This window comes from Rhinoderma darwinii, unplaced genomic scaffold (genome assembly GCF_050947455.1).
Source record: "Rhinoderma darwinii isolate aRhiDar2 unplaced genomic scaffold, aRhiDar2.hap1 Scaffold_1588, whole genome shotgun sequence".
NCBI classification, from domain to species: domain Eukaryota; kingdom Metazoa; phylum Chordata; class Amphibia; order Anura; family Rhinodermatidae; genus Rhinoderma; species Rhinoderma darwinii.
The window spans coordinates 149,344-173,185 of record NW_027461991.1 but is presented as its reverse complement, the minus strand read 5'-3'; the positions used below and the strand labels follow the sequence as shown (position 1 = coordinate 173,185).

The following is a 23,842-nucleotide window of genomic DNA, read 5'->3' as shown; positions in this document are numbered from 1 at the left end:
GCCACCAAGCGGACATTATACTGTGTGTTGCACATAGGGGGCACAATTCGAGGACAAGATATTGTGTCCCTGCGGGGGTTATAATATATTCTATTATTAAATATTATACTGTGTGGGGGCATTATAAAGGGCATTTGCTGTGGGGGGCATTATACTTTTTTTTTAATGGGGCTTTTTTTTTTAGGATGGGGGTGGGGCGCCGAAAGATAATTTCGCACGGGGCGCCATTTATGCTAAGGCCGGCCTTAGCTGGGTTAGTAGTGTCACCCCCATGCTGGGACTAGTGGCGTCACCCCCATGCTGGGAGTAGTAGTCGCGTCACCCCCATGCTGGGACTAGTAGTCGCGTCACCCCCATGCTGGGACTAGTAGTCGCGTCACCCCCATGCTGGAACTAGTAGTCGCGTCAACCCCATGCTGGGACTAGTAGTCGCGTCACCCCCATGCTGGGACTAGTAGTCGCGTCACCCCCATGCTGGGACTAGTAGTCGCGTCACCCCCATGCTGGGACTAGTAGTAGCGTCACCCCCATGCTGGGACTAGTAGTCGCGTCACCCCCATGCTGGGACTAGTAGTAGCGTCACCCCCATGCTGGGACTAGTAGTAGCGTCACCCCCATGCTGGGACTAGTAGTCGCGTCAACCCCATGCTGGGACTAGTAGCGTCACCCCATGCTGAGAGTAGTAGCGTCACCCCATGCTGGGAGTAGTAGCGTCACCCCATGCTGAGAGTAGTAGCATCACCCCATACTGGGAGTAGTAGCGTCACCCCATGCTGGGAGTAGTAGTGTCACCCCATACTGGGAGTAGTAGTGTCACCCCATGTTGAGAGTAGTAGTGTCACCCCATGCTGGGAGTGGTAGTGACTCAGCCGGCTCTCTTCACATATCGTTACTTTGTTTCCTCCTCAGAACTGTCACTTCAATAAAGTTTCAGTATAAACAGCGATGACGTCACGCGTTGCCATGACAGCAGGTCGCTACAATCTCCGGGACTTCAGTGAGGCTATAAAGGCGGCTCCCGGCGGCCGCTGCCTCAGATCAGAACCAACAGCGAGCGAGCAGAGTCCGGGGAGAAGACAGATCCCCGCCGCCTCATGCACCGCCTGCTGCCGCCCTGGGATCTGCCAGGATGTGCGGCTATTAGACCCATGGAAGCTGCCAACTTCTACTACGACGAAAGCCTGGGGGCCAAAGCGCAGCGCCGGGGGCCCCTGCCGGAACACGAGCGAGCCATAGACTTCAGCCCGTACCTGGAAGCGGAGTGCGGGGAGCTGCTGTGCGAGCTGGGGGCCTCCCACTACCGGTACCCGGGAGAGCCCAAAGCGGAGCCGGTGCTACACCCACTGGACACGTACCGAGACTCCCCCGGGAAGGACGAGCCGCCGGCCATGCGCTCCTTCTTATCCTTCCACGCTGTACCGTCCGGGAGCAGCGGCAACCTCAGCAGCGGCTCGTCCTGCAGCCCCCCGGGCACCCCCAGCCCCGCACCCCGGGGACAAGCTTCAGCGTCCGGATCCAAACACAAGAAGTCGCTGGACAAACACAGTGACGAGTACAAGCAGCGCCGAGAGCGCAACAACATCGCCGTGCGCAAGAGCCGGGACAAGGCGAAGATCCGCAACATGGAGACGCAGCACAAGGTCCTGGAGCTGACGGCGGAGAACGAGCGGCTACAGAAGCGGGTGGAGCAGCTGTCCCGGGAGCTCGGCACCCTGCGCAACCTCTTCAAGCAGCTGCCGCCCGAGGCCACGGGGAGGTGCTAGAGAGACAATCACAGGGGCCCCGGGGGCCACTCAGGAGCCAGCGAAGGGTACAGAGGAGACTGCTGACCCCTAGACCCTCCCATGAACTTCCCTGGTGGAATATATCAGCTGCCGGACACTGGTGACTATGGACACTGAGGAGCTGGCTACGTTGTCGGGAGGGTCGTGGGAGCGCGGTTGTCGGGGGCGCTCAGCACTTATCCCCTGGAGGGCGCTTGTTTACAGCACTCTGCACCTTCTCTACAGTGAACACTTATTATATTATTATTATTATTATTATCGGTTTTGTGGCCGCGGTGATGCAATAGTTAAACCCTGACGGGCGGATGACGCAACCTGCTGTAACCGGAGAGTTTTCTACAGATTTCATATCAGACTTTATAGATTTGGGAATTTCTATTTTGAGCATTAAATGTTGGAATAAAAGGTTTTCTTATATCTGAGCCGCAACCGCTTCTTTCTGTTCTGTGCCCCCCGATAATCAGTCTACGGGGGTGAACCCCATTATGTCGTCCTTTAGCCTGAATGATTGTATCAGGAAAAAGTTCTGTCACCTTCTAGTAGACTTTGTGTTTCTATTCTTAGCAAGCAGAGGTCTTGAAAATGGTTGTTGCCAAAAACGAGTAGTAGATTCAAAAAGAGATGAATCTACACCTGCAGCAAGGGCACCTGACAGCTGCAGCTCTTGTTACATTGTATCAGTTTTCCCTTTTAATGAGTCCATGCACTTGTGTCAGTTTCACATGATCAGAAAGTTGGTTGTTGTTTTTTTATTGTAAACAATACATGTTCCCATTCACTGATAGCAAGCAGAGATCTTGAAACCGGTGAAGAATTTAAATATTTGATCGTTGTAGAATTTACAGAGAACGGCTGACTGCGCCTGCATAGACTACAATGGTGTCGCCTCAGGCATAGGACCCCGGTCTTTGGTAGACGGACCCTCTCAGAGGGAGGTTTAAAATGTAAAAACAGCCGAGTAGTTTTGTCCGTGTCACGCTTCTCTTTCGGGAGATCTAGGACTTTAGACGTGATGAGCATCTGATTGCGCCCAAGTGCTGGCAGCCCCCTCCCACGTATAAAACACTAGATCTGCCGCAGACATGTGATGTGAAGGTGACGGCAGACAGAACTGGGGGATACAGATTATCTGGGGTCTCAGGATCTGCTGTGTGAGAATAATTATAATCTTCATAGTGGGGGCCGCACACACAGGACAGTCCGCTGAATGATTGTCTGCAGTTATCAGCCATGATTCTCCCATTAATGTGCTTGTCATTCCAGGGGAGATAAGTGGCCATCATGCATCAGGTGCCACTGATCTCCACAGGAATAAACTGGTCAAAAAGAGAGAATCCATCCACTTGACCCTGACAGCAAAACCCGCACGGGGGTCTACCCGGCTCCAAAGACAGACTATCGGTAGGATCCACTGCCTTATGTCCCAACGCCTATGGCACAGGGAGTCACATCCTCCGTGGGCACATTACACATAACTTAGTAAGGCCCCATGCACACGACAGTATTTCTCATCAGTAATTACGGACCCATTCATTTCTATTGGCCACGGACACCTTCCTGTATTTTTACTGACGGGTGTCCGTGCTGAAAAAAAATGATAGAACCCGTCTTATTCTTGTCAGTAATTATGGCACGGACTCTCCCATAGAAGTCTATGGGATCTCCCCTAAATACGGACGGATACAGATGTGGGTCCGTATTTACGGAGGCATTCCTAGGCAACATGTTGATGACATTTGCAACCTCCCTCTTCTTGTAAGGACCCGTATATATGGATGAAATAGGTATTTCCGGTAATTTTTTCTGGATAATGAAAATACTGCCGTGTGCATGGCCTTAATCCGGCTAATTTATTTGCCCCTTAAAAATGGACGTAGTTTTGTGCCTGCAGTCACGTGATCACATAATGCAGGTTTATATATCTGCTCAGAACATCCCAGTGACACCGGATCCATTATATAAAAAAGCTCAACACGATCCGCTGATTAACTGGATCCCGACCACTGGCTGTGTTTTTACGGTCAGGGCCCTTAAAACCCGCACCACAGACTTTTTACGGCTCGGCTTTTAATTTGCTGCCCGAGCGATCGGGCAGCTGAATGTCGGGTCTCCGGCTGTCAGTTCCTGCCGGGGACCCTGAGGAGAGGATAGAAGCTTTCACTGCTTCTGTCTTCTCCGATCTCTTTTACACAGCGCTCTATGAACGCTGTGTATAGGAATGGAGGCCGCGACGCTGTCTCTATTCCTCCCGGTGATCATGTGACTGGGCTGTGCTTACTAGACCCAGCACAGCCCTATTAATGACAATCGTCACTATGAGAGGCCTGATTTCCCTGCTGTGCAGCTCCAGTTACCGTGGAAAAGATGGTGTAAAAGAAAAAAAATACATCAAGTTCCCCAAAGGTCTTTTTTGACCTTTGAGGGACAGACCATAATAATAAAAAAATAAAAGTAAAGTGCAAAAAAAATACAAAAAAAAAAACCCATCCGAAAAAACCCGTTCCCTCCGCCAATCATTGTTGTAACGCTAGCGCTGACCCAATTACCCCAATATAGACATGTAATATTAAAATTTACGATAGACAGACGATCACAAATAAAATGTCTATTTTAGGGTAAAACCATATTACCCAAATTTTTTTTTATTTTTTACTATTTTCAAACTTAAGAATAAAAATTCTAAAATAGCAAAAAGGATGTGCATAAAAAAAAAAAAATAAAAAAAAAAAAAAAGAATCCTACATTGTCTACGGAAAAAACATCGCAAAAATCACGTCACTGGCCCAACAAATAAAAAAAGTTACAGCCATTTAACTAACGTGTGCTAAAAATGGCTAAACGGTGTCAGGTCCTGAAGGCTCAAAATAGCCCTGTCATGAACTGGTTAATTATGTAATATATCTTTATCAGAAACTCAAAGCTCCGACCGCTATACAGAGCTCCAAACCTCCTGTGCAGACAGTGACATGATAACGTCACCACTAGGGGGAGCTCACTGCATACAGCTGTATTATGGAGTCCAACGTACGATCTGTCTGCAGTGAGCGCCCCCTAGTCAGCAGGTTATCACCTTTCTCTATGGCTGTGTGGAGGGATGCAGGGGGGATGGAGCTCTTCATCAGCTCTGACACCTATAAAGATATACAACGTCACAAATGAACAGAATTTGACTAATTTAGAATAAAAAACCGTTCATACAGTTACCGTGATACACGTCTTCCTGGGATTCTTGGCTGCGTTGACGCTGTAGTCCCGGTGCGTCCGTCCTCCATACCGGAGATGCCTCTGCAGAAAAATGTCAATAGTTAAATATTTGCTCTGCACTTGAGCGCGGACATGGTGTTTGCGGAGCAGCTTCTCATCACTTCAGATTAGTGACGGGCGAGCGCTGCAGAGTAACTGACACTGTGCTGGGGGCTCGGCAGTTACACTGAATATTTACGCAGGGATTTTGTATGGTGGTTTATTGTGGCTCCACTATCACTGACATTTGCTGCTTCTTAAAATGCTGACAGTTGATCCGCAGCAGCAGATGACACTTGTTATTAACGCCACCTGCTAAGGAGCAACCGAAAGTATCTTAATGCGCGGCAAATCTTCCAATAAAAGTGGCTTAGGCTCTGTTTAGACTGCGCTTGATGTGCATATTCAGCAGGAAATGCTCCTGGCGTATTCACCGACCGTATCCATAGATTATGATGGGCCAGATGGACGCCAATAGCGTGTCCTTTTGGTTTCCGTTGGCATATGTGTACAATGTCAAATACAAGGGCATTCTGTACTTTGATTATTTTTTTATAATGGGAGTCAATGGCCGGCCGTTGCGTCAGATTTTTCCGGGTGTACACGTTGAACTCAGTCTTAGCGCCAGTCTTGTACGAACAACGGGATCGGAGAATAACGTCAGATGACATTAGACACGTGTCCGCAGCCACATGTTTAGATGCTGCAGAAAAAATTACAGAAAACACGTGAAGAAATTGACCTGTGGTGCAGATTCTCAAACTGCAGCGCGTCAATTTATCTGGCGTAAAAGCTGCAGAATTTCGGCATGGAAATTCCGTACAAATTTTGCAGCATTTCCATCCCACGTGCAGGAGGCCTTGACCAGATACAGTGAGGACAGATGGAAAAGATGGGGGGGTACACTTTATTCTACAAGCATCAAACCCTGCGCACTTCTGGTCTGCCCCTTGATGAGCTGGAGGCTTCTCCATATCCACAGTTACATGGGTCAGTTATCAGGATAATAGGAGGAGAATGATCAACAATAAGTCATCGCTGGCGCCAGTGTAAAAGTGCTAGCACTAGTGGCACAATCTGCTTGTAGCCACATTGTCCTCCACAGTGGTCACTGCTGGGTAGCGCTTCATGAAGCTCCTCACCATCAGATCCTCTTGAGAACACCGATCTCTTGTCACTTTCTTCTAGATTTTCTTGCTTCTCTCTGACGGACAAAAATCCGGGAGCCGACCAGAAACCAAGGGTCAGAGCGCTCGCTGATCAAACCTATTCACATGTCAAAGGTTTTTTAATAGTTAAATGGGCTGTCCACTATTGAACTGATGACCGATAAGTCATCAGTACATGATCTGTGGGGGTCCGACACCGCCACCGTTAAGCCGCTCTGGCTGCCTCTGAGCACCGGACGTAAATGCCGAAAGAAGTTGGCTCCGGTCATAGAATAGCAGCGAGCTTTGAATAGGAATAGTGAATAGGAGCAGAGCTGCAGTTCTGCCGCTATTCCATGACCGGAGCCAATCGCTTCCAGCTCCGTACATCGCATAATGGGCCATAACATCCGGTGCCCGGAGATAGCCGGAGTAGCTGAACGGTGCGGGGTCCGGGTGTCTGACCTGCACCGATGATATAAGGATGACCTATCCGGTGGATAGGTCATCAGTTCAGTAGTGGACAAGCCCTTTAGGTCCAGTTCCACATTCGGCGCTCCACTTCCATTGTCATCCCTGGATTTGCACGTTCATTCTTTATACATTCATCTATTGCTGCCAAGCAAAGTCTATAAACATGAATATGAGGGTTGCAGTAAAATTGCGCACTTTTTTGATCAGTTCACGTTGGTGTGGCTGCGTAGGAGTCGGTGTGGCTCTGTGGGGGGACATACCCTAGATCCATGGTGGCTTAACCTGGCGGCAGGGGTGGTTGGGTCTCTGGGTCGATCTCCCTTTTTTCTACCGTACAGATCTCCCTTGCAGGCACTGTATCGCGGTGGCTGTCAGGCAGTGCTGTACCTAATACAGTTGGGGCCCCCTAAATGAGCTTGCGGTTTGATCAGAATGTCTACTAAGAAGCTCCTGCACATTTGTTATATTTTTGCCTAGCGGCAATGTAAGGATTGGACGTGCGCACCACTTCTTGTTGTCCATACGGTCTGTTTCCGCCCAGTTGTGGGTGACTTGCAGAGTCCTCATCACCTAATAAACGATTAGGTCATTTCTTTTCTGGTTACAATTGGAGGAATCGCGCTATACAGGTGAATGTTTCCTACACAGGGGAGTGAGTGATTGACCTCACGCTATAAACATCCCCATCATTGGCAGCAGCAGCTCTCACCCGTCACTATGACAGCAATACAGTCGTATTATGCTGTATACACAGAACACTATGACCCCCCCAACATGACCTGACCACTGGACATGATCAAAGTAAAATTCTGTTATACTCTATACATAGAACACTACAACCCTCAACATGGCAAGACCACTGGACAGGACCATTACACAATCCTATTTTACTGTATACATAGAACACTACAACCCCCAGCAGGGCCTCTCATCTTTAGCACGCAGCCTGCGATGACCCACGTGTGGATGGCGGCTCCGCAGTGACCTCTGGATGCAGCTGATTCTCTTCTCCCATCACTCCCATGCTCCTCAGTGATATGAACATCGCACTTCATTCCCACCGTCTTTGGCCTCGTTTTTAGATTTGCAGGATTCACTGGTTTATATCAGGAATGTATGAATAAAGAGATTTCCCCTCTGCTGGCAATCAGACAGATGTAATAGAGACGACCACACAGCTCTACAAAGTCCTGTATCCCCCAACAAAGCAAATCATTGACCTGGAGCCGCTATGAATCCCGTCTTATTAATATTCTGTTCAGCAGCTGATCACACGGAGATGTATATACATCCACATTAAGCGTTACATCTTACTGATTCCTCTGTGCTGCTTGTGTCAGTCTTCACTGTAGTTCTGTCATTCTGTTTGCTCAGGATTAACACAGCTCTAGGTTACTCCAAAGTAAATCCATGACATAAATTACACCATGTAATTATCATCAGTAACAAAGCTGCATCTGTGGGGGCTCCCGGGGGAACCAGTAATGAGATAGGAACATGGAGTGCGGAAATGTTACTACATTTAGGGTTATAAGCATCTAGTGGCCATTTACAAGGCAGAAGGGTCAAGAGCTCCTCAGGGCCCGGACCAAACGTCTGCACCGCCTATAGCTACGCCCCTGCATGTGAATGATATCGATGGAGGACATTATAATCTATAGTATATACTTCAGTGCAGTCCAGCAGAGACGTGGTTTATAGGCAGGGAGACCCCCAGGGCAGCAAGGATTTGTCATGAAGGGGTGTCCTCCACTGCTTTATAAATTCCCCTCTATGTGTTTCAATTCATCGCCATTTTCAAGATGTCTGCTTGCGGTTAGTGAATAGAAACATCCATGCTTACACCCAGAGGCAAAAAATCCAAACCAGATCTAATACTTCTCACATGTGAGAGTTTGTTACAGTTGCGACCCTGTTCTATTAGAGCTGCAGAGTATCTTTCAATTTGGGTGACCCGGCTCATTAATTTCAATTGAGGTTGTCCAAACCCACTGGCCGCACGAGGACCCCCCAAAAATGTTATGCACATTGCAAAGCGTTTTGTGCAGGACCTGAAGAAGGACTTCAGAGATGAGCCGACATGAGTCTAAATAGATTAAGTTTGAGGGATCTGTGAAAACATGTCCCAAACAGATGCAAATCGTTCCTGTGAATAAGCCCTTCGTGTATGGTGTCTGGTCTGGGGTCTATTTATGTATTTATTTAGGGGGTCTGTATTTGTTTTGGAGGGCCTGGTTTATGTATTTATTCCTGGTTTATTCTAAGGTCTGGTCTGGGGTATGAATTTATTTGTGCGGCTGTAGAAGTTGGGGGCAAAGATGTTTGGGCAGGAAACTGCTGTGGCCAGAAGTCATAGCGGTCTAGGCTGGATGGAGAAGAAATTAAAGAGAAAGTTTACAATAAGAGAAGACGTCACCTGTGAGTCACTACATTTAGAGAGGCGTGGTCACCTCTCCTGACATGTCTGCTATAGTAAATCCTTGAATTCCACTAAAAGTCTCCATGTAGTACAGGATTAATTGACAACTTTGTGTTACCATTCTCCTTGTCAAGAGAATGTGTCCATACAGTGTGATACTGTCTCTGAAGACTGCCAGTGAGTAGGGACTCAGCCCTTTGACAAGGGGATTGGTAACAATACTAGCGCAGAAAGGTGCTGTTTATAGGCATGGCATCGTAGGGCAGCAGTGGGTCCAGCTAGAAAGGCCAAGTTTGGGGAACATCCCAGAGCCTATAGTCTACTTAATCCACCACAACATGGGGAACCGAAGTTCACAAGATGTAGTCAGGGGGCCCCTCTCCTCCATGTGGGCCCTGAGGAGGATATGCCATGATCTTGGGAATGATTATGTGATTTCTCCATTACTGTACAACTTTCCTACATCCCCAGCACTGGTTCCTGCTCAGCTCCTCCATAGCTTATCTGTAATCCTGAATTATGACTTGCTATGTCCTGGCGAGCGATGCTTCTTGTAGAGATTAGGGGAGTCAGATCCGAGAGAGCGGACGTCTCCATTTTGGCAGTGGAGGGTCCCTTCTCCCTTATCAGGGGCCAATGTTTATGCTGCTTCCATTGGTGCCAGAAAAACCTGCTGTAAACATTTACACTACACATTCCTGCAAAGCCTTCCGTCTCCCGGTACCTGGGGGCCTTGTAAATAGTGTCGGCGGTCGTCTCATTGATGGTCATTATCAGCTGATACATATTATATACAATATAGAAATACACTGCGCTGTCACACGTACTTCAGCTGATCGCAGACATTTCACATACTCTTCATTTTACTCTTTTATCAAGTTACATTCAGAGTGAAATGTGAGTAATCATTGCACAATGTGTCCGAGCCAAAGAGCAATCACATGTAAGGAGGAAACCTACACCGTGTAAAAATCATATACCGAGTATTAGAGAAAGGAAAAAAAATAATAAATCACAACTTTGAATTGACCACTAGGGTGCCCGGGGGTCCTGCTCCTTCCATTATGTAACCCTCAGTCTGACCTCCCACAAGATCAGCACTCTCCTGAAATACTCTGTGCTGCTGGGGATCCTGCTTCTTCCATTATGTAACTCTCAGCCTGTGACCTCCCACAAGATCAGCACACTCTTCCCCTAAAATACTCTGTGCCGCTGGGGAGCCTGCTCCTTCTATTATGTAACTCAGTCTGTAACCTCCCAATATCTAACTCCATGTCTAATTTCTCAGATCTACTCAGTCTCCCCATATCTAGATCAATCTTTGCACGGTTTATATACTCCACCATGGTGACAGATCATCATTTCGGTGACATCACACAAGTGGGTGTTCCCAGCAAGGAGAAACTTTTGGTATAAATAGAATACTCAGTCATGCAATAAATTAATTTTATAAGCCAGATCTATATTCTTTCATTTACACCCAGCCAATCATTACACCGCAGATAGAATTACTGTACGGGTGCGTGATAAGGAGAAGAAACAAATCTCCTCCCTGCTGAGTGTTGTCCTGGCAGGGAGCGCACAACCAGTGCCAAGGACACCGAGGGAAGTTTAGACAAGTTCAGGGCGGGTGCGCTGCAGGGCCTGGGCGGTACGGCTGCCATTATATATGTGTGTATATGCTGCACTGTCACTTATGGCACTACTCCGCATGTAGAACCAGGTCCGGCCATGGTTATGTGTGATCTGTGTGGCCGTATAGGATGCCAGTAGATGTTCGCACGTGGTGCCATGTAGTCTATGGCCGGCCGTGCATAGAGCTGATCTAGGTTTGAATTCTTATGGTTAATAAATATAAGAGCCTAAACATCGAGATACCGGACGTGTGACCTACAGCTCCCGGGCTCCTACTTACCATGTGCCACTTATAATACTGGTGTCTTGGGCCACCTCAGCACCCACAGTAGCTGCACCCTCTACATACAACACTTCCCTTACGGGAGCACATTATACAGAACATGTTGTGCCAAGTATTTTTTTTTACATCCCAAAAGTTTTTGCAGAACAGAATTCCCATAAGTGCCAACCACAGGAGCCCCAACATAAGCCCCACGTGTACCGACACAAAAATAAGAAATCTTACAGCTCCCAGTGACTGAAAAACCCAAGACCCAAAAATAAGGTAGACCCTGCCTGACCCCAGACCTCGGTGAATAGGCCTAGAGATCGCCTGGCCAGGAAACCTCCACAAGGGACAATCTACGTCGTGTTTATATACGCTGCCTGATCTGCCGGTCACAGAGCTGCCATGTAAAGAGTGATCTATGACTGACCGGTAATGAGGGAGACGGACAATGGGTTATATAAGGAGCGGCTCAGACTCCACCCACAACTCGAATATAAATCATCCGTCATTAACACAAGCCAATATGTCCCCCATATCTATTTCTAAATTTCTCCAGCAGATCTCCCAAAATAGTCCTATACTGGGGGCTTGGGATACCATGGTTCTGTCCAGGTCAAAAATCATCCCAGACAGACATACCCCAAGGGAAAGTTAATTGTGAATGAACAATACGATGGCCACTGTTGTGGAGGCACCTGGGGCGGTCACTGTTGTGGAGGCACCTGGGGCGGTCACTGTTGTGGAGGCACCTGGGGCGGTCACTGTTGTGGAGGCACCTGGGGCGGTCACTGTTGTGGAGGCACCTGGGGCGGTCACTGTTGTGGAGGCACCTGGGGCGGGCACTGTTGTGGAGGCACCTGGGGCGGGCACTGGGGACATTGAGGTGGTTAATCTGATATAAGAGGGTGACTCAGGGACATCTTGATTTTAGGGGTAGCCTCGGTTAAAGTGTAGAGGAGTCAAATGAGATAATAGAGGAGTAACTCTCCATTTCATATGGCCATAAAGCGAGCAGGACGTCACTGACAACCCGACAATCTGCAGAGGGGAAGATAATTATAAACTATTACAGACTAATTACAGCCATCATTTAGCCAGCGCCTCCTCAGAGCAAATCTGTTCATTTTTATGGATCCATCACCCTGAATTAAACTTTTGCCCTTCCTCCCACCCTTATTTGGAGACGCAAAGCGGTTGTAATTAACGCTTGCATCACCACGCCCAGGATCTGCATCAGCTCCTCTATGGCACGAGTAGAACCAGACGGACACGGTGCAGAGCAGCTCTAGAACAGGAGGTGCCCGGTTAGGTTTAGCCCCGTTCCTCTTCTCCATGGATGGCGAGAACCAGAGATCTTCCTCTCCGCAAAAAAGTTGGAGATTAGAAGACCATCAGGCTGGTTCCCCTCTAAAAGAAGAAGGGGAGAACTGGGTCCTGTTGTTGCTGGGTTGGGGATAGTGTGGGACTTCAAAAACCACCACAAGGCCCCATATCTATGGACACTCAACTGGTCGTATGTCTCGCATTTTATGACATCACCGCATTGGGTGAAGTGACGTCACAGTTTCCGGTCCTGGGCAGCACAAATCCTTCCTGCCTGCTCAAATGGAAATGTGAAGAATTGGGAAGAGCAGAAAATATGTGACCGTGTAATCCGTATGTCCAATCAAGCCGATGCCACAGAACCAGCCTAAAAACAGGGCCCGGAGCAGCTGCAATAATGTTTGACTGTAGGACATAAAGAACTGTGGCTAGAAGCTCCTGGGCCACGATGCAAAACCCAAAAACCCAAGTACCATGAAGAAGTGACATCACAAGTGACATCACCAGCTGCCATATGTAAAGCAGTCCTGACGGGAGAGCAGATTCATTCAGGCCATACAGATGGGTCCTTGTGCTGGTTTAGCAGGACTGGATCACGGTCACATTTAATGGCACCATTGGATATGAACTAATCCCATTAAACGTATGGGGCATTTAATGACCTATTGGGTCGTCCTGTGCAAAACGTAGTTACTTGGTTGTCAAAAACTAAAAGGGCCGCTCCATATTACCTGTTGGCCCCACCAGGTCTCACTTCACCTCGTGTTTATCTCCAAGGAAGAAACGTGTTCAATCCCATAGAGTTCAGCGCTCAGTATTTACGGTCACCCAATGTCTGTGGCCTCTGAATCATTATTACCACATCCTTGTCACTCCCAAAGCTGCAACGATTTCTCAATCTCTGTGGATCCAGAATATTTTTCTTTTCATTGCAGATGATATGACGTCATGTAGAATGCCTCATTTCACAATACTGGAAATCCACAGCGTAACGCTGGAAAATCTGACCCCGAATGTGAGGTGATCAGCGGTCAGGAGAATGGAGACCTTCCTACTAATGCCTTCCATAGAGGGGGATATTCAGGAGAAGGCCAACCCATATGTAGAGCATGAAGCTGGCCATACACAGCAGACACATGATCCCAGCATCACCTGTGGGGACAAACTGCACAACTATCCCCAGAGACGAGAGACCGGACTGATACATTTTACCTGCACTGATACATTGAAGCGAACCAGGACAGAAATCTGTGATTAGCTCACAGAGGACGGTCTAGACTGCATACAAACAAACGCTCAGCAGTGAGAAGAATTAGGTCAAAACCGTTTCATACAATATGTCCATTCAATGAAAGCAAGCAGAGTTGCTGCAGAATTTAAAAAAATAGATTACAAAGATGCAGCATTATAAAATGATCCTACGTCCTTTATATAAAACGCAAAACCATATATGCAACAGGTGCCATGACCACGCCATTCAAGTGCCACCTGTCCTGTGGCGTCCTCTAACAGGTCAGGGAGGGGGTGTAACAGCAGAGGGAAGATGTTTATAAACACACACATATATATATATATATATATATATATATATATATATATATATATATATATTCACATACACACACGAAATCTAATTTTGAAACATTTCCAAACCTTGAGGCCATTTAACTTTACATAAGGATGCAGATTTCTAAGCCATTCAGGCTCTTTGGAAAGATGGGTGACAACTTCTGAGATCAGTGTAATTATGGGTTGTCAGTCCTCCCGCTCATGATTAATAAGGATCAGACAATATTACGTGGCGCAGACTGTTACGTGATGAGTATTTGTCATGATGAGTAAGATCCATAGTCCCGGACTCCCTCCAGCCCTTTCATCCATACATCTGGGCTCCCAGTGTCATGGAAGAACTAGTCCGGGCAACCTCAATGACCAGTGTGAATAATGGGGGAGGGCATCAGGCAGGGCCGGGCTCAGTCGTGGCCATCATGTTCTAGTACATATGAGTCATGTTTTATGGAGGTGACACTGGCACAGGCTGGAGATGGGTGTAGTGCTGCGCACCGTGGCCCCGGGCTGTTGACAGGCAATAAATCTGAGTAACGACATCACGATGGGGGCACAATGGCTGCTGACAGGAGTGTACACAGCGCTGCAGAGGTTTAGGCCTTTTGGTTCATTCATTGGCGAGAGCAAGCCCCAAAAGGTAACACCTGAGCTGTGCACCCCTCCCCTCCCCCAACACATTATTATAGCTTTATATAGGAGTCATTATCTTTTTGTTAAAACTGTTCTGTTTTTTTACTTCTGTTTCTGGGAAAGCTGGGTGAAAACCAATATGGTCTGAGAACCTACAGCTCTCACAGGGGTTTCATTGATATCTCCTGCCCCCCCCCCCCATGGCTGCAGAGCATTGCCCATCTTAGTCAAGAATCTAGAAAAGCTGCGTGTCGCCAGACATATAGGAGGTGGCAAACCAGACAAATGCCCAGGACCCCTATAAGAATCTACCACTCATCCCTTTACAACCCTAAACCACCAGGGGATTTATAACTAACCCTTTCACTACCAAGAATACTGGGGATTTTTAAAAGGACATGACAAACTATATAATGCAGCGGAGGCGCATAATTTGCTTGTTGCCCAAAACCCCATTTTCTATAAAACCAGCACCCAGCTAATCCAGAAACAAAGGTAGAAACGAAAGAGCTAAAAATAAATTGTATCTTGCTTTTTGAAATTAGTTTGACAACCAATACGGCCACCATGGCTCCCACAGAGGTGGTCACCCAGCTTTTCTACAGATCTGAATAAGAAATCTGCAAATCTAAGAAGCTGCGGGGAGCAGGGATAGATCAATGCATTACTTGGCATACAGATGGCAGGGAAAAGCTTTGTATTAATACCCTCCGCCAGTGGATGTGCACAACTAGGCAGCGCTGCCATTCAGGAGCCTGGGAAAGCTGGGTGATAGGCCATATTGGGTGTGATGCAACGTTCATAGAAAAGTCTGAATGGAGCGGACAGAAGGACACGACTCAAGGGCGTCTATTACTGTAAGGTGCGAGGTTTGGCTGCTGGCTCCCATGTACCAGTCCTCACAGATTTCCTTCAGGCCCCAATTCTGCCATATAAAGCGATTCATTGTTATTACCAGGAACACAGGAGCATCGTAATCCAGGCAGAACATGGTGAGAGACAATAGGGGCTTGTGTGAACCGTGACAACACACCCACGCCAAAATAACACCGTCCTCACCAGCGTCTGTGTGGGCACAAGAACTGACGACTATCGACTGCTGCAGCCTGGTACAATGAGTGATGAGCCAACACATGAGACAGCCTCAAATGTAATGCTGAGAATCAACCCGATAAGATTGCAAGCTCCTGGGTCTAACTCATTCTGTTCCCATAATATCATCCCTGAAGACGTTCCAAGTTAAAGCCACTCTCCAATCTCCCCCATTATTAAGGCTCATTCCTCTCTCTACATATTATGTTCTTGCTGTAATAGAAAACAACTCTCCATGTCCTGACTTTCTGCGGAGCTTTTGCTTCTACACAGCAGCCAATATGAACAAGCAAAGCTGCAGTGTAAAGCATGGGGGGCAGGACGGACCAGCAGCCTGAACCTCTAATATACAATGCAGCTAAACTGCAGTCACTGATCATAGCGGTCTCCTAACAGAGCAGAGGAAAAGACCGCCAACTCTGGAGAGAATACACAGCCGGTAAGCATCGCAGGGACTTCTACACCCACTGTATACTATTCCTGTCCCTAGAGACCAAGATCTCGCTGTACACAGGCTGCTCCCTACTTTTCAAGAACTGACTGATGAAATGAGAATACAGGCAACAGTGCGGTGATCTCACAAGAGACAGAACTCCTAAGGCGCTGTTCACACAGAGTTTTTTTTGCAGGCTGGGAAATCTGCCTCAAAATGCCTTCAGGAATTTTCAGGCAGATTTTGACCTGCCAGCAAAACACTTGCCACATTTTTCGCCCTTGGAGCACCACGGGCAAAAAACACTGCGGAAAACACGATCTCTGCCTTAATGTCAATGGGAGATCAGAGACTGAAAGACCCAAAGAAGGGGCATGTCGCTTCTTTATGTTACGAGCTTTTACCGCTCACGGGAAAAAAAATGCCTCCGCCTTCCATTAAAATCAATTGGAGGCGATTTCAGGCGGTCAAAATACTCTGTGTGAACTAGCCCTAATAATGTAGATAATGACTATATATCACTACACAGAGAGAGGCGCGCTATATAGAGAACACAGGACGGGAAGAAGACTGGCATGTAACGCAGCAGCGGCCGGGGGCTCATTACACAACAATATGTGGACCCGGTTCTATCCAACAGTGACTTTGCTGGCAGTATGTTCCTGTAAGGCCTCATGCACATGACAGTATTTTTGCGGCCACGATTTATCCACATTTTTGCGGATAAAAAGCAGACCCATTCTTTTCTATGGCCCCACGCACAGAACTGCGATTTACATGGATTGGTGCGGGGCGCAAAACCGGAGAAGTAATTATACGGTCCGGATTTGCCGATTCACCAACAATGTCCAGATGACACACGGATGCACAACGATGGACCTAAAGACCTGAAAACCATTCATACATCTGAATTGGGTTTGGTTCTGCAGAAATAACTCGCATTTTCCATGTTGATAGATCCCCAGACGTGAAGCTATATGGACGCAACGTTCAATCCATCTCTATGGAGGCCGGTCCCCTACAAAGGATCCAGTGCTCAGTTATAGGATTCTTATTTGTAAAAAGTTCCTTTAAAGTCTGGGACTCTCCTGGGATTGGGGTAAGCTCCTTGATGATAACCCCCATCATTAGGGTCTTCCCTCCACTTATATGAAGTGATCGCTCTGATCCCGAATGCATCGTCTCCATTCTCTCGTCAGTATTTTTGGATTATGTATCACATCTCGGTTACAACAGACGCACCTTTATTTTCTATATCTGGTAACAAGGAAATTATTAACATTGTTTAGGTGGTTTTTAGAAACCAAATAAAATAAAATCCTCCTCCCCCTCGTATGAGATGAGACGCACTCCAGGTAATAGGAGGATCTGTGCGAAATCCACAGTCAAAAGGAAACTTTTGAAGAAAATCATAGCAAAGCTTAATTGTTCTGATGAGTATCTAATCCTATTATGTGATACTGGCTGCTGATTCACGGTATCTAATCCTACCATGTGATACTGGCTGCTGATTCACGGTATCTAATTCTATCATGTGATACTGGCTGCTGAGTCACTGTATCTAATCCTACCATGTGATACTGGCTGCTGAGTCACTGTATCTAATCCTACCATGTGATACTGGCTGCTGAGTCACTGTATCTAATCCTACCATGTGATACTGGCTGCTGAGTCACTGTATCTAATCCTACCATGTGATACTGGCTGCTGATTCACGGTATCTAATCCTACCATGTGATACTGGCTGCTGAGTCACTGTATCTAAGCCTATCATGTGATACTGGCTGCTGAGTCACGGTATCTAATCCTACCATGTGATACTGGCTACTGAGCCGCTGTATCTAAGCCTATCAGGTGATACGTCTCAGGTGTCACAGCTTTATATTATACATATAACTGCAGGTAGTGGGGAGCGTCGGATGAGAACACATTGCACAGATGTTCTTCATTCCTCCGCCGGTCGTGAACACGCAGCACCGGCCTCGTCCAGTCTTCTCCCTTTTGCTGGGCTATCTGGAGTTTAACCAGATCTCAGTTATGGGATAATATCCACATTTCATCGTCCGTGTGTGAATAAACCATCGTGCTGTGCATTTTCCCATATTAACCCCTTAGACCACGACATTCCTTAGAGAGGTGGGACGGCTTCTATAGGTTCTGAAATACTATAAATGTCGCTGACAAGTTCATTGGCTCCTTATCTTCAGGATGATTTTTCCCTCAAATATTTTTTTTTTGCCACATATTTCCGAGCGCTGTCACTCCCATCATCCCTCACCCCAGAAGCTCACACTCATCTCTCCATGTTACACATACAATGTATCACTCCCATCATCCTTGTACCTGGGAGCACATAATTCAGAACTTATTGCAGAACTGCAAAATCTGGATTCAGGAAAGGCCAGAAGAGAAAACTAAGCCGAGAGAATCAATGCGACTCCTCTGATAACACAGCAATAGCAGCAGATTGTGTGTCAGTATCTCTGCTTGCCTTCAGTGGAGATTGAAAACCTATAGAGATCCAATACTTCTGAGAAGATTCTTAAGATAAAAAGGGGGATAAAAAAAAGAGAGAAAACGGCGCTCCTCTAAGGTGATCTCGTTCTGGTATTTGTAGGATAGTGAGTAACTTAATGAATGGAGCTCACCTTGGTGAGTTGTGCAATGTCACCAGCACAACTTGACTTTGTAGCTTGTACACGCTCGATCACACTGTGCTTGCCTCTGGAGCCATAACTGCATAGGGTGAATTCGTATCAGGAACTCCTCTCCTTGCGGTTTTGAAGTAATGCAGATTAGGAAGAAAAAGCTGCTCCTCTGAACGGGCGCTCAGGTGTGGACAATCCACACCTGAGCGCCCGTTCAGAGGAGCAGCTTTTTCTTCCTAATCTGCAATACTTCTGAGAAGAGAGTTTATTACAGTTGTATCCAGTCTAGACATCCTGAACTCCTGGCTGATACGTTGTAACTATTAGGACAGGAGATAGACTAGATTGGATTACCATTGTAGCAAACTCTCAGCTGTCAGAAGTTTTATAGATCTTAATCTATGAGGAAACGTTTATTATTAGAGAACGTTATAGAACAATAAGCGTTATGTACATAAAACCTGACCGCCCCTCATTTTACTGCATTTTATTTCGGCTCAATACATCCAGACGCCCCCGTCTCCTGACATGGCTGTGTATGTGGAGCTCCCTGCAGGAGATTTGACCAGATGTAATGGTCTGCAGCCAGTGATGAGCAGGGAGTGTCCCGCCATCTTCCTGTGGCATGCTCCGGGAATCGGCACACAGCTCATTGTATTGGCACGCAGCTCATTGTATCGGCACGCAGCTCATTGTATTGGCACGCAGCTCATTGTATCGGCACGCAGCTCATTGTATCGGCACGCAGCTCATTGTATTGGCACGCAGGTTTTTTTCCCAGGCAGCCGAGGCCATCACGCTCACACACAGCGGTTAACCGTGGACGTCGTAATGACCGAAAAACACAACAATCCAGAGCGGACTGTATCACAATGCTGATAGACTGGGGGAGGGGGACCCAAATATGGTTATCAACGTACGCAATCACAACAGCACCACAAAGCGCTCCCCTGCCCCAGACTACAGGTGGCCATACACATTAGAGTCAGCCAAACCCGCTGATATCGGCAGACCATCTCAAACGTATGGGGAGATAAGCCACAACCTGAGGTGTCCAGCAGTGGTTTATTCCCCTCGACCCATTAAAAATACAAGAACACTCGGCCGATCCTGCGCGTGTGGGAAAGACGGAAAGAATAACGGACAGCTAAATGAGCATTAGGCCTTGTTCACACCAGAGCTTGACTTTCTGTTGTAATGCTCCGTCAGGCGCATTACTGGAGGCGCTAATTCCGTTGCACCACAGACACCACCAGCGGCCGGCAGAACCCCTTGACTTCTCATTGGGAAACCATTGGTTCCGTCAGGTTGTCTGGTATTACTGGAAACAATAGCACATGCTGTAGTTGTGTGATGAGGACTACGTCCGGTTTTCATTCAAGCGGCTGTTCATATTCACTGACCGCAAACAGATATTGAAAATTAAGAGCTCTTAAAACAGTCTATTAGAGAGTGGCAGAACTTTTTATTATTCAAAGAACTTTATATAGGACAGGACAAGCCCTTAAAGGGAATGATCAGTATTCTGTATATGATTGAGCTTCCCTCTGGAGGTCCGGGCCATGTCACAAGACAACGTGGCTTCCCAATATTAATATTCTGTCTATAAATGTGTTGTTGTGGTGTGTGGTTTAGTCTTGTGATCTCCCGTCTGATTAGCAGAGGTCTGTGCATGGCTCATACATAATACCTGTGATGTCATCAGCACCACAACCCCCTCGAGTATCATCACTAGCGATAGCCGAGCCGTGAGTGAACTGTACTCCGGACCACAAATGGGTCTCCACCAGAACACGGCTCTTCTCCTCAGGTCACTGTATATGTATTATACAATGTGCGGACATCAGCGGTGTAAAGACGGCAATTTTAACTGTGCTCCGCAGCCTAGAAGAGCCCCAGGCCACAACAGAAGTGATGTCATAAGTAAGACGAGCATAGGCCTCATGACATCATGCTGACATCACAATGTCATCACAGAGATCTTATAAAGTGTGATATCTTACCTATGAAGCCATAGGCAGGAAGGTTTAAGGCCCAGAGACCACTTTGGTCCTGGCACTAGGATCTTCAGGCTATGCCATGCCTCTGGGTGATAAAAATGTGCCTATCCACCACGGGGCCCACTGTCTGCCCATTAACCCAAACCCATAGGCTATTATCTATATTCCAAGGCACTAGGTGGGAATGTCATGTGACTAAATAATGGAGGGAACCAAATGTAAATGTACCTGCAGCGGTGGATGATTCCAGAGGGAGAGGTGTGGAGCATGTGGAGATCACAAGCATGTATATATTATATACACATGCTCCACCCCGTGGGGACGTGCTGATGACAACCAATGATTTTTAGGACCATATAAAACACGATCAACGATAAATAAGCGTTTGCTCGTTTGTTGGCCAATAGCTGGCCATGTTTACACTGAGAAACGATCATAACCGGATGTTCGGCCCATGTATAAAGTCTGCACTTCAATCACATCCATCGTGGTGGTGCGGAGAGGCGAAATGACGAAGATTGTCTCACTGTCCAAATACTTCTGGACCCAACTGCATACTAGCTATTACTGGAGAGCCTGTACATTACAGTTAGATTATTTTCAGACCAAAAGTTTTATTGAAACCTCATTCCACCATTTGAGAAGTAGAAGATCTTCCTGATTTATAAATAGAATGCCAGGGCTTCAGTGAAGACTGACACACCGGCCGCTTACGTGATGTAACAATGCAAACATTGCATTGGGGCCTCGGAGCTTCAAGTAAGAAGAAAGCCTGACAGACGCGAACCTTAGTAAGATATATCGCACAATGTGAAATCACGGGTGCAGGGGAGCAATAAAAGCCGCACATAACATGTGACAATGTGTAACGCAGTAATGTCAATGCCAGAAAGCACAGAACCTCCAGGGAGATGAAGGAGGAAGTAGTAGATGAAGCTGCACAAACTAAATGACAAAAACTACTGAGTCACACATTAAGATAAACGGAGCGAAGGTGACATCATAACACACGAGCCCCGGCGATCTGGAAAACCCTGTCCACCCAAACAAATCACAGTGATGACAGGAAATCTATGAGAACTGCTGTAATACAAGAAGATACCCAGGTCATACCAGCATGCTCCATATCACTATATACAGGAAGATGTATAACTTATACCAGCTGTACATATATAATTATATACAGAAGATACCCAGGTTATACCAGCATGCTCCATATCACTGTATACAAGAAGATGTATAACTTATACCAGCTGTACATATATAATTATATACAGAAGATACCCAGGTTATACCAGCATGCTCCATATCACTATATACCAGAAGATGTATAACTTATAACAGCTGTACATATATAATTATATACAGAAGATACCCAGGTCATACCAGCATGCTCCATATCACTATATACAGGAAGATGTATAACTTATACCAGCTGTACATATATAATTATATACAGAAGATACCCAGGTTATACCAGCATGCTCCATATCACTGTATACAAGAAGATGTATAACTTATACCAGCTGTACATATATAATTATATACAGAAGATACCCAGGTTATACCAGCATGCTCCATATCACTATATACCAGAAGATGTATAACTTATACCAGCTGTACATATATAATTATATACAGAAGATACCCAGGTTATACCAGCATGCTCCATATCACTATATACAAGAAGATGTATAACTTATACCAGCTGTACATATATAATTATATACAGGAGATACCCAGGTTATACCAGCGTGCTCCATATCACTATATACAAGAAGATGTATAACTTATACCAGCTGTACATATATAATTATATACAGGAGATACCCAGGTTATACCAGCATGCTCCATATCACTGTATACAGGAAGATGTATAACTTATACCAGCTGTACATATATAATTATATACAGACGATACCCAGGTTATACCAGCATGCTCCATATCACTATATACAAGAAGATATATAACTTATACCAGCTGTACATATATAATTATATACAGAAGATACCCAGGTTATACCAGCATGCTCCATATCACTATATACAAGAAGATGTATAACTTATACCAGCTGTACATATATAATTATATACAGAAGATACCCAGGTTATACCAGCATGCTCCATATCACTATATACAGAAGATGTATAACTTATACCAGCTGTACATATATAATTATATACAGAAGATACCCAGGTTATACCAGCATGCTCCATATCACTGTATACAGGAAGATGTATAACTTATACCAGCTGTACATATATAATTATATACAGAAGATACCCAGGTTATACCAGCATGCTCCATATCACTATATACAAGAAGATGTATAACTTATACCAGCTGTACATATATAATTATATACAGAAGAGACCCAGGTTATACCAGCATGCTCCATATCACTATATACAAGAAGATGTATAACTTATACCAGCCGTACATATATAATTATATACAGAATATACCCAGGTTATACCGGCATGCTCCATATCACTATATACAAGAAGATGTATAACTTATACCAGCTGTACATATATAATTATATACAGAAGATACCCAGGTTATACCAGCATGCTCCATATCACTATATACAAGAAGATGTATAACTTATACCAGCTGTACATATATAATTATATACAGAAGATACCCAGGTTATACCAGCATGCTCCATATCACTACATACAAGAAGATGTATAACTTATACCAGCTGTACATATATAATTATATACAGGAGATACCCAGGTTATACCAGCATGCTCCATGTCACTATATACAGGAAGATGTATAACTTATACCAGCTGTACATATATAATTATATACAGAAGATACCCAGGTTATACCAGCATGCTCCATATCACTATATACAGGAAGATGTATAACTTATACCAGCTGTACATATATAATTATATACAGGAGATACCCAGGTTATACCAGCATGCTCCATATCACTATATACAAGAAGATGTATAACTTATACCAGCTGTACATATATAATTATATACAGAAGATACCCAGGTTATACCAGCATGCTCCATATCACTATATACAAGAAGATGTATAACTTATACCAGCTGTACATATATAATTATATACAGAGCTTACCCAGGTTATACCAGCATGCTCCATATCACTATATACAAGATGATGTGTAACTCATACCAGCTGTACATAT

The 23,842-nt window shown here is 45.9% G+C and overlaps 1 protein-coding gene across 1 annotated transcript; it reads left to right on the top strand.

Annotated features, from left to right (window-relative positions):
- The first annotated feature begins 1,018 nt into the window (after nucleotides 1–1,018).
- On the top strand, nucleotides 1,019–2,206 carry LOC142699470 (CCAAT/enhancer-binding protein beta-like). Its single transcript, XM_075848068.1, has one exon. It carries the CDS (start codon nucleotides 1,095–1,097, stop codon nucleotides 1,761–1,763), a length of 669 nt encoding a protein of 222 aa, XP_075704183.1. The 5' UTR covers nucleotides 1,019–1,094; the 3' UTR covers nucleotides 1,764–2,206.
- Nucleotides 2,207–23,842: the final 21,636 nt, after the last annotated feature.

Bases quoted from the DNA above. Each gene is read 5' to 3' on its own strand.
- LOC142699470 (XM_075848068.1), top strand. From the start codon at position 1,095: ATGCACCGCCTGCTGCCGCCCTGGGATCTGCCAGGATGTGCGGCTATT.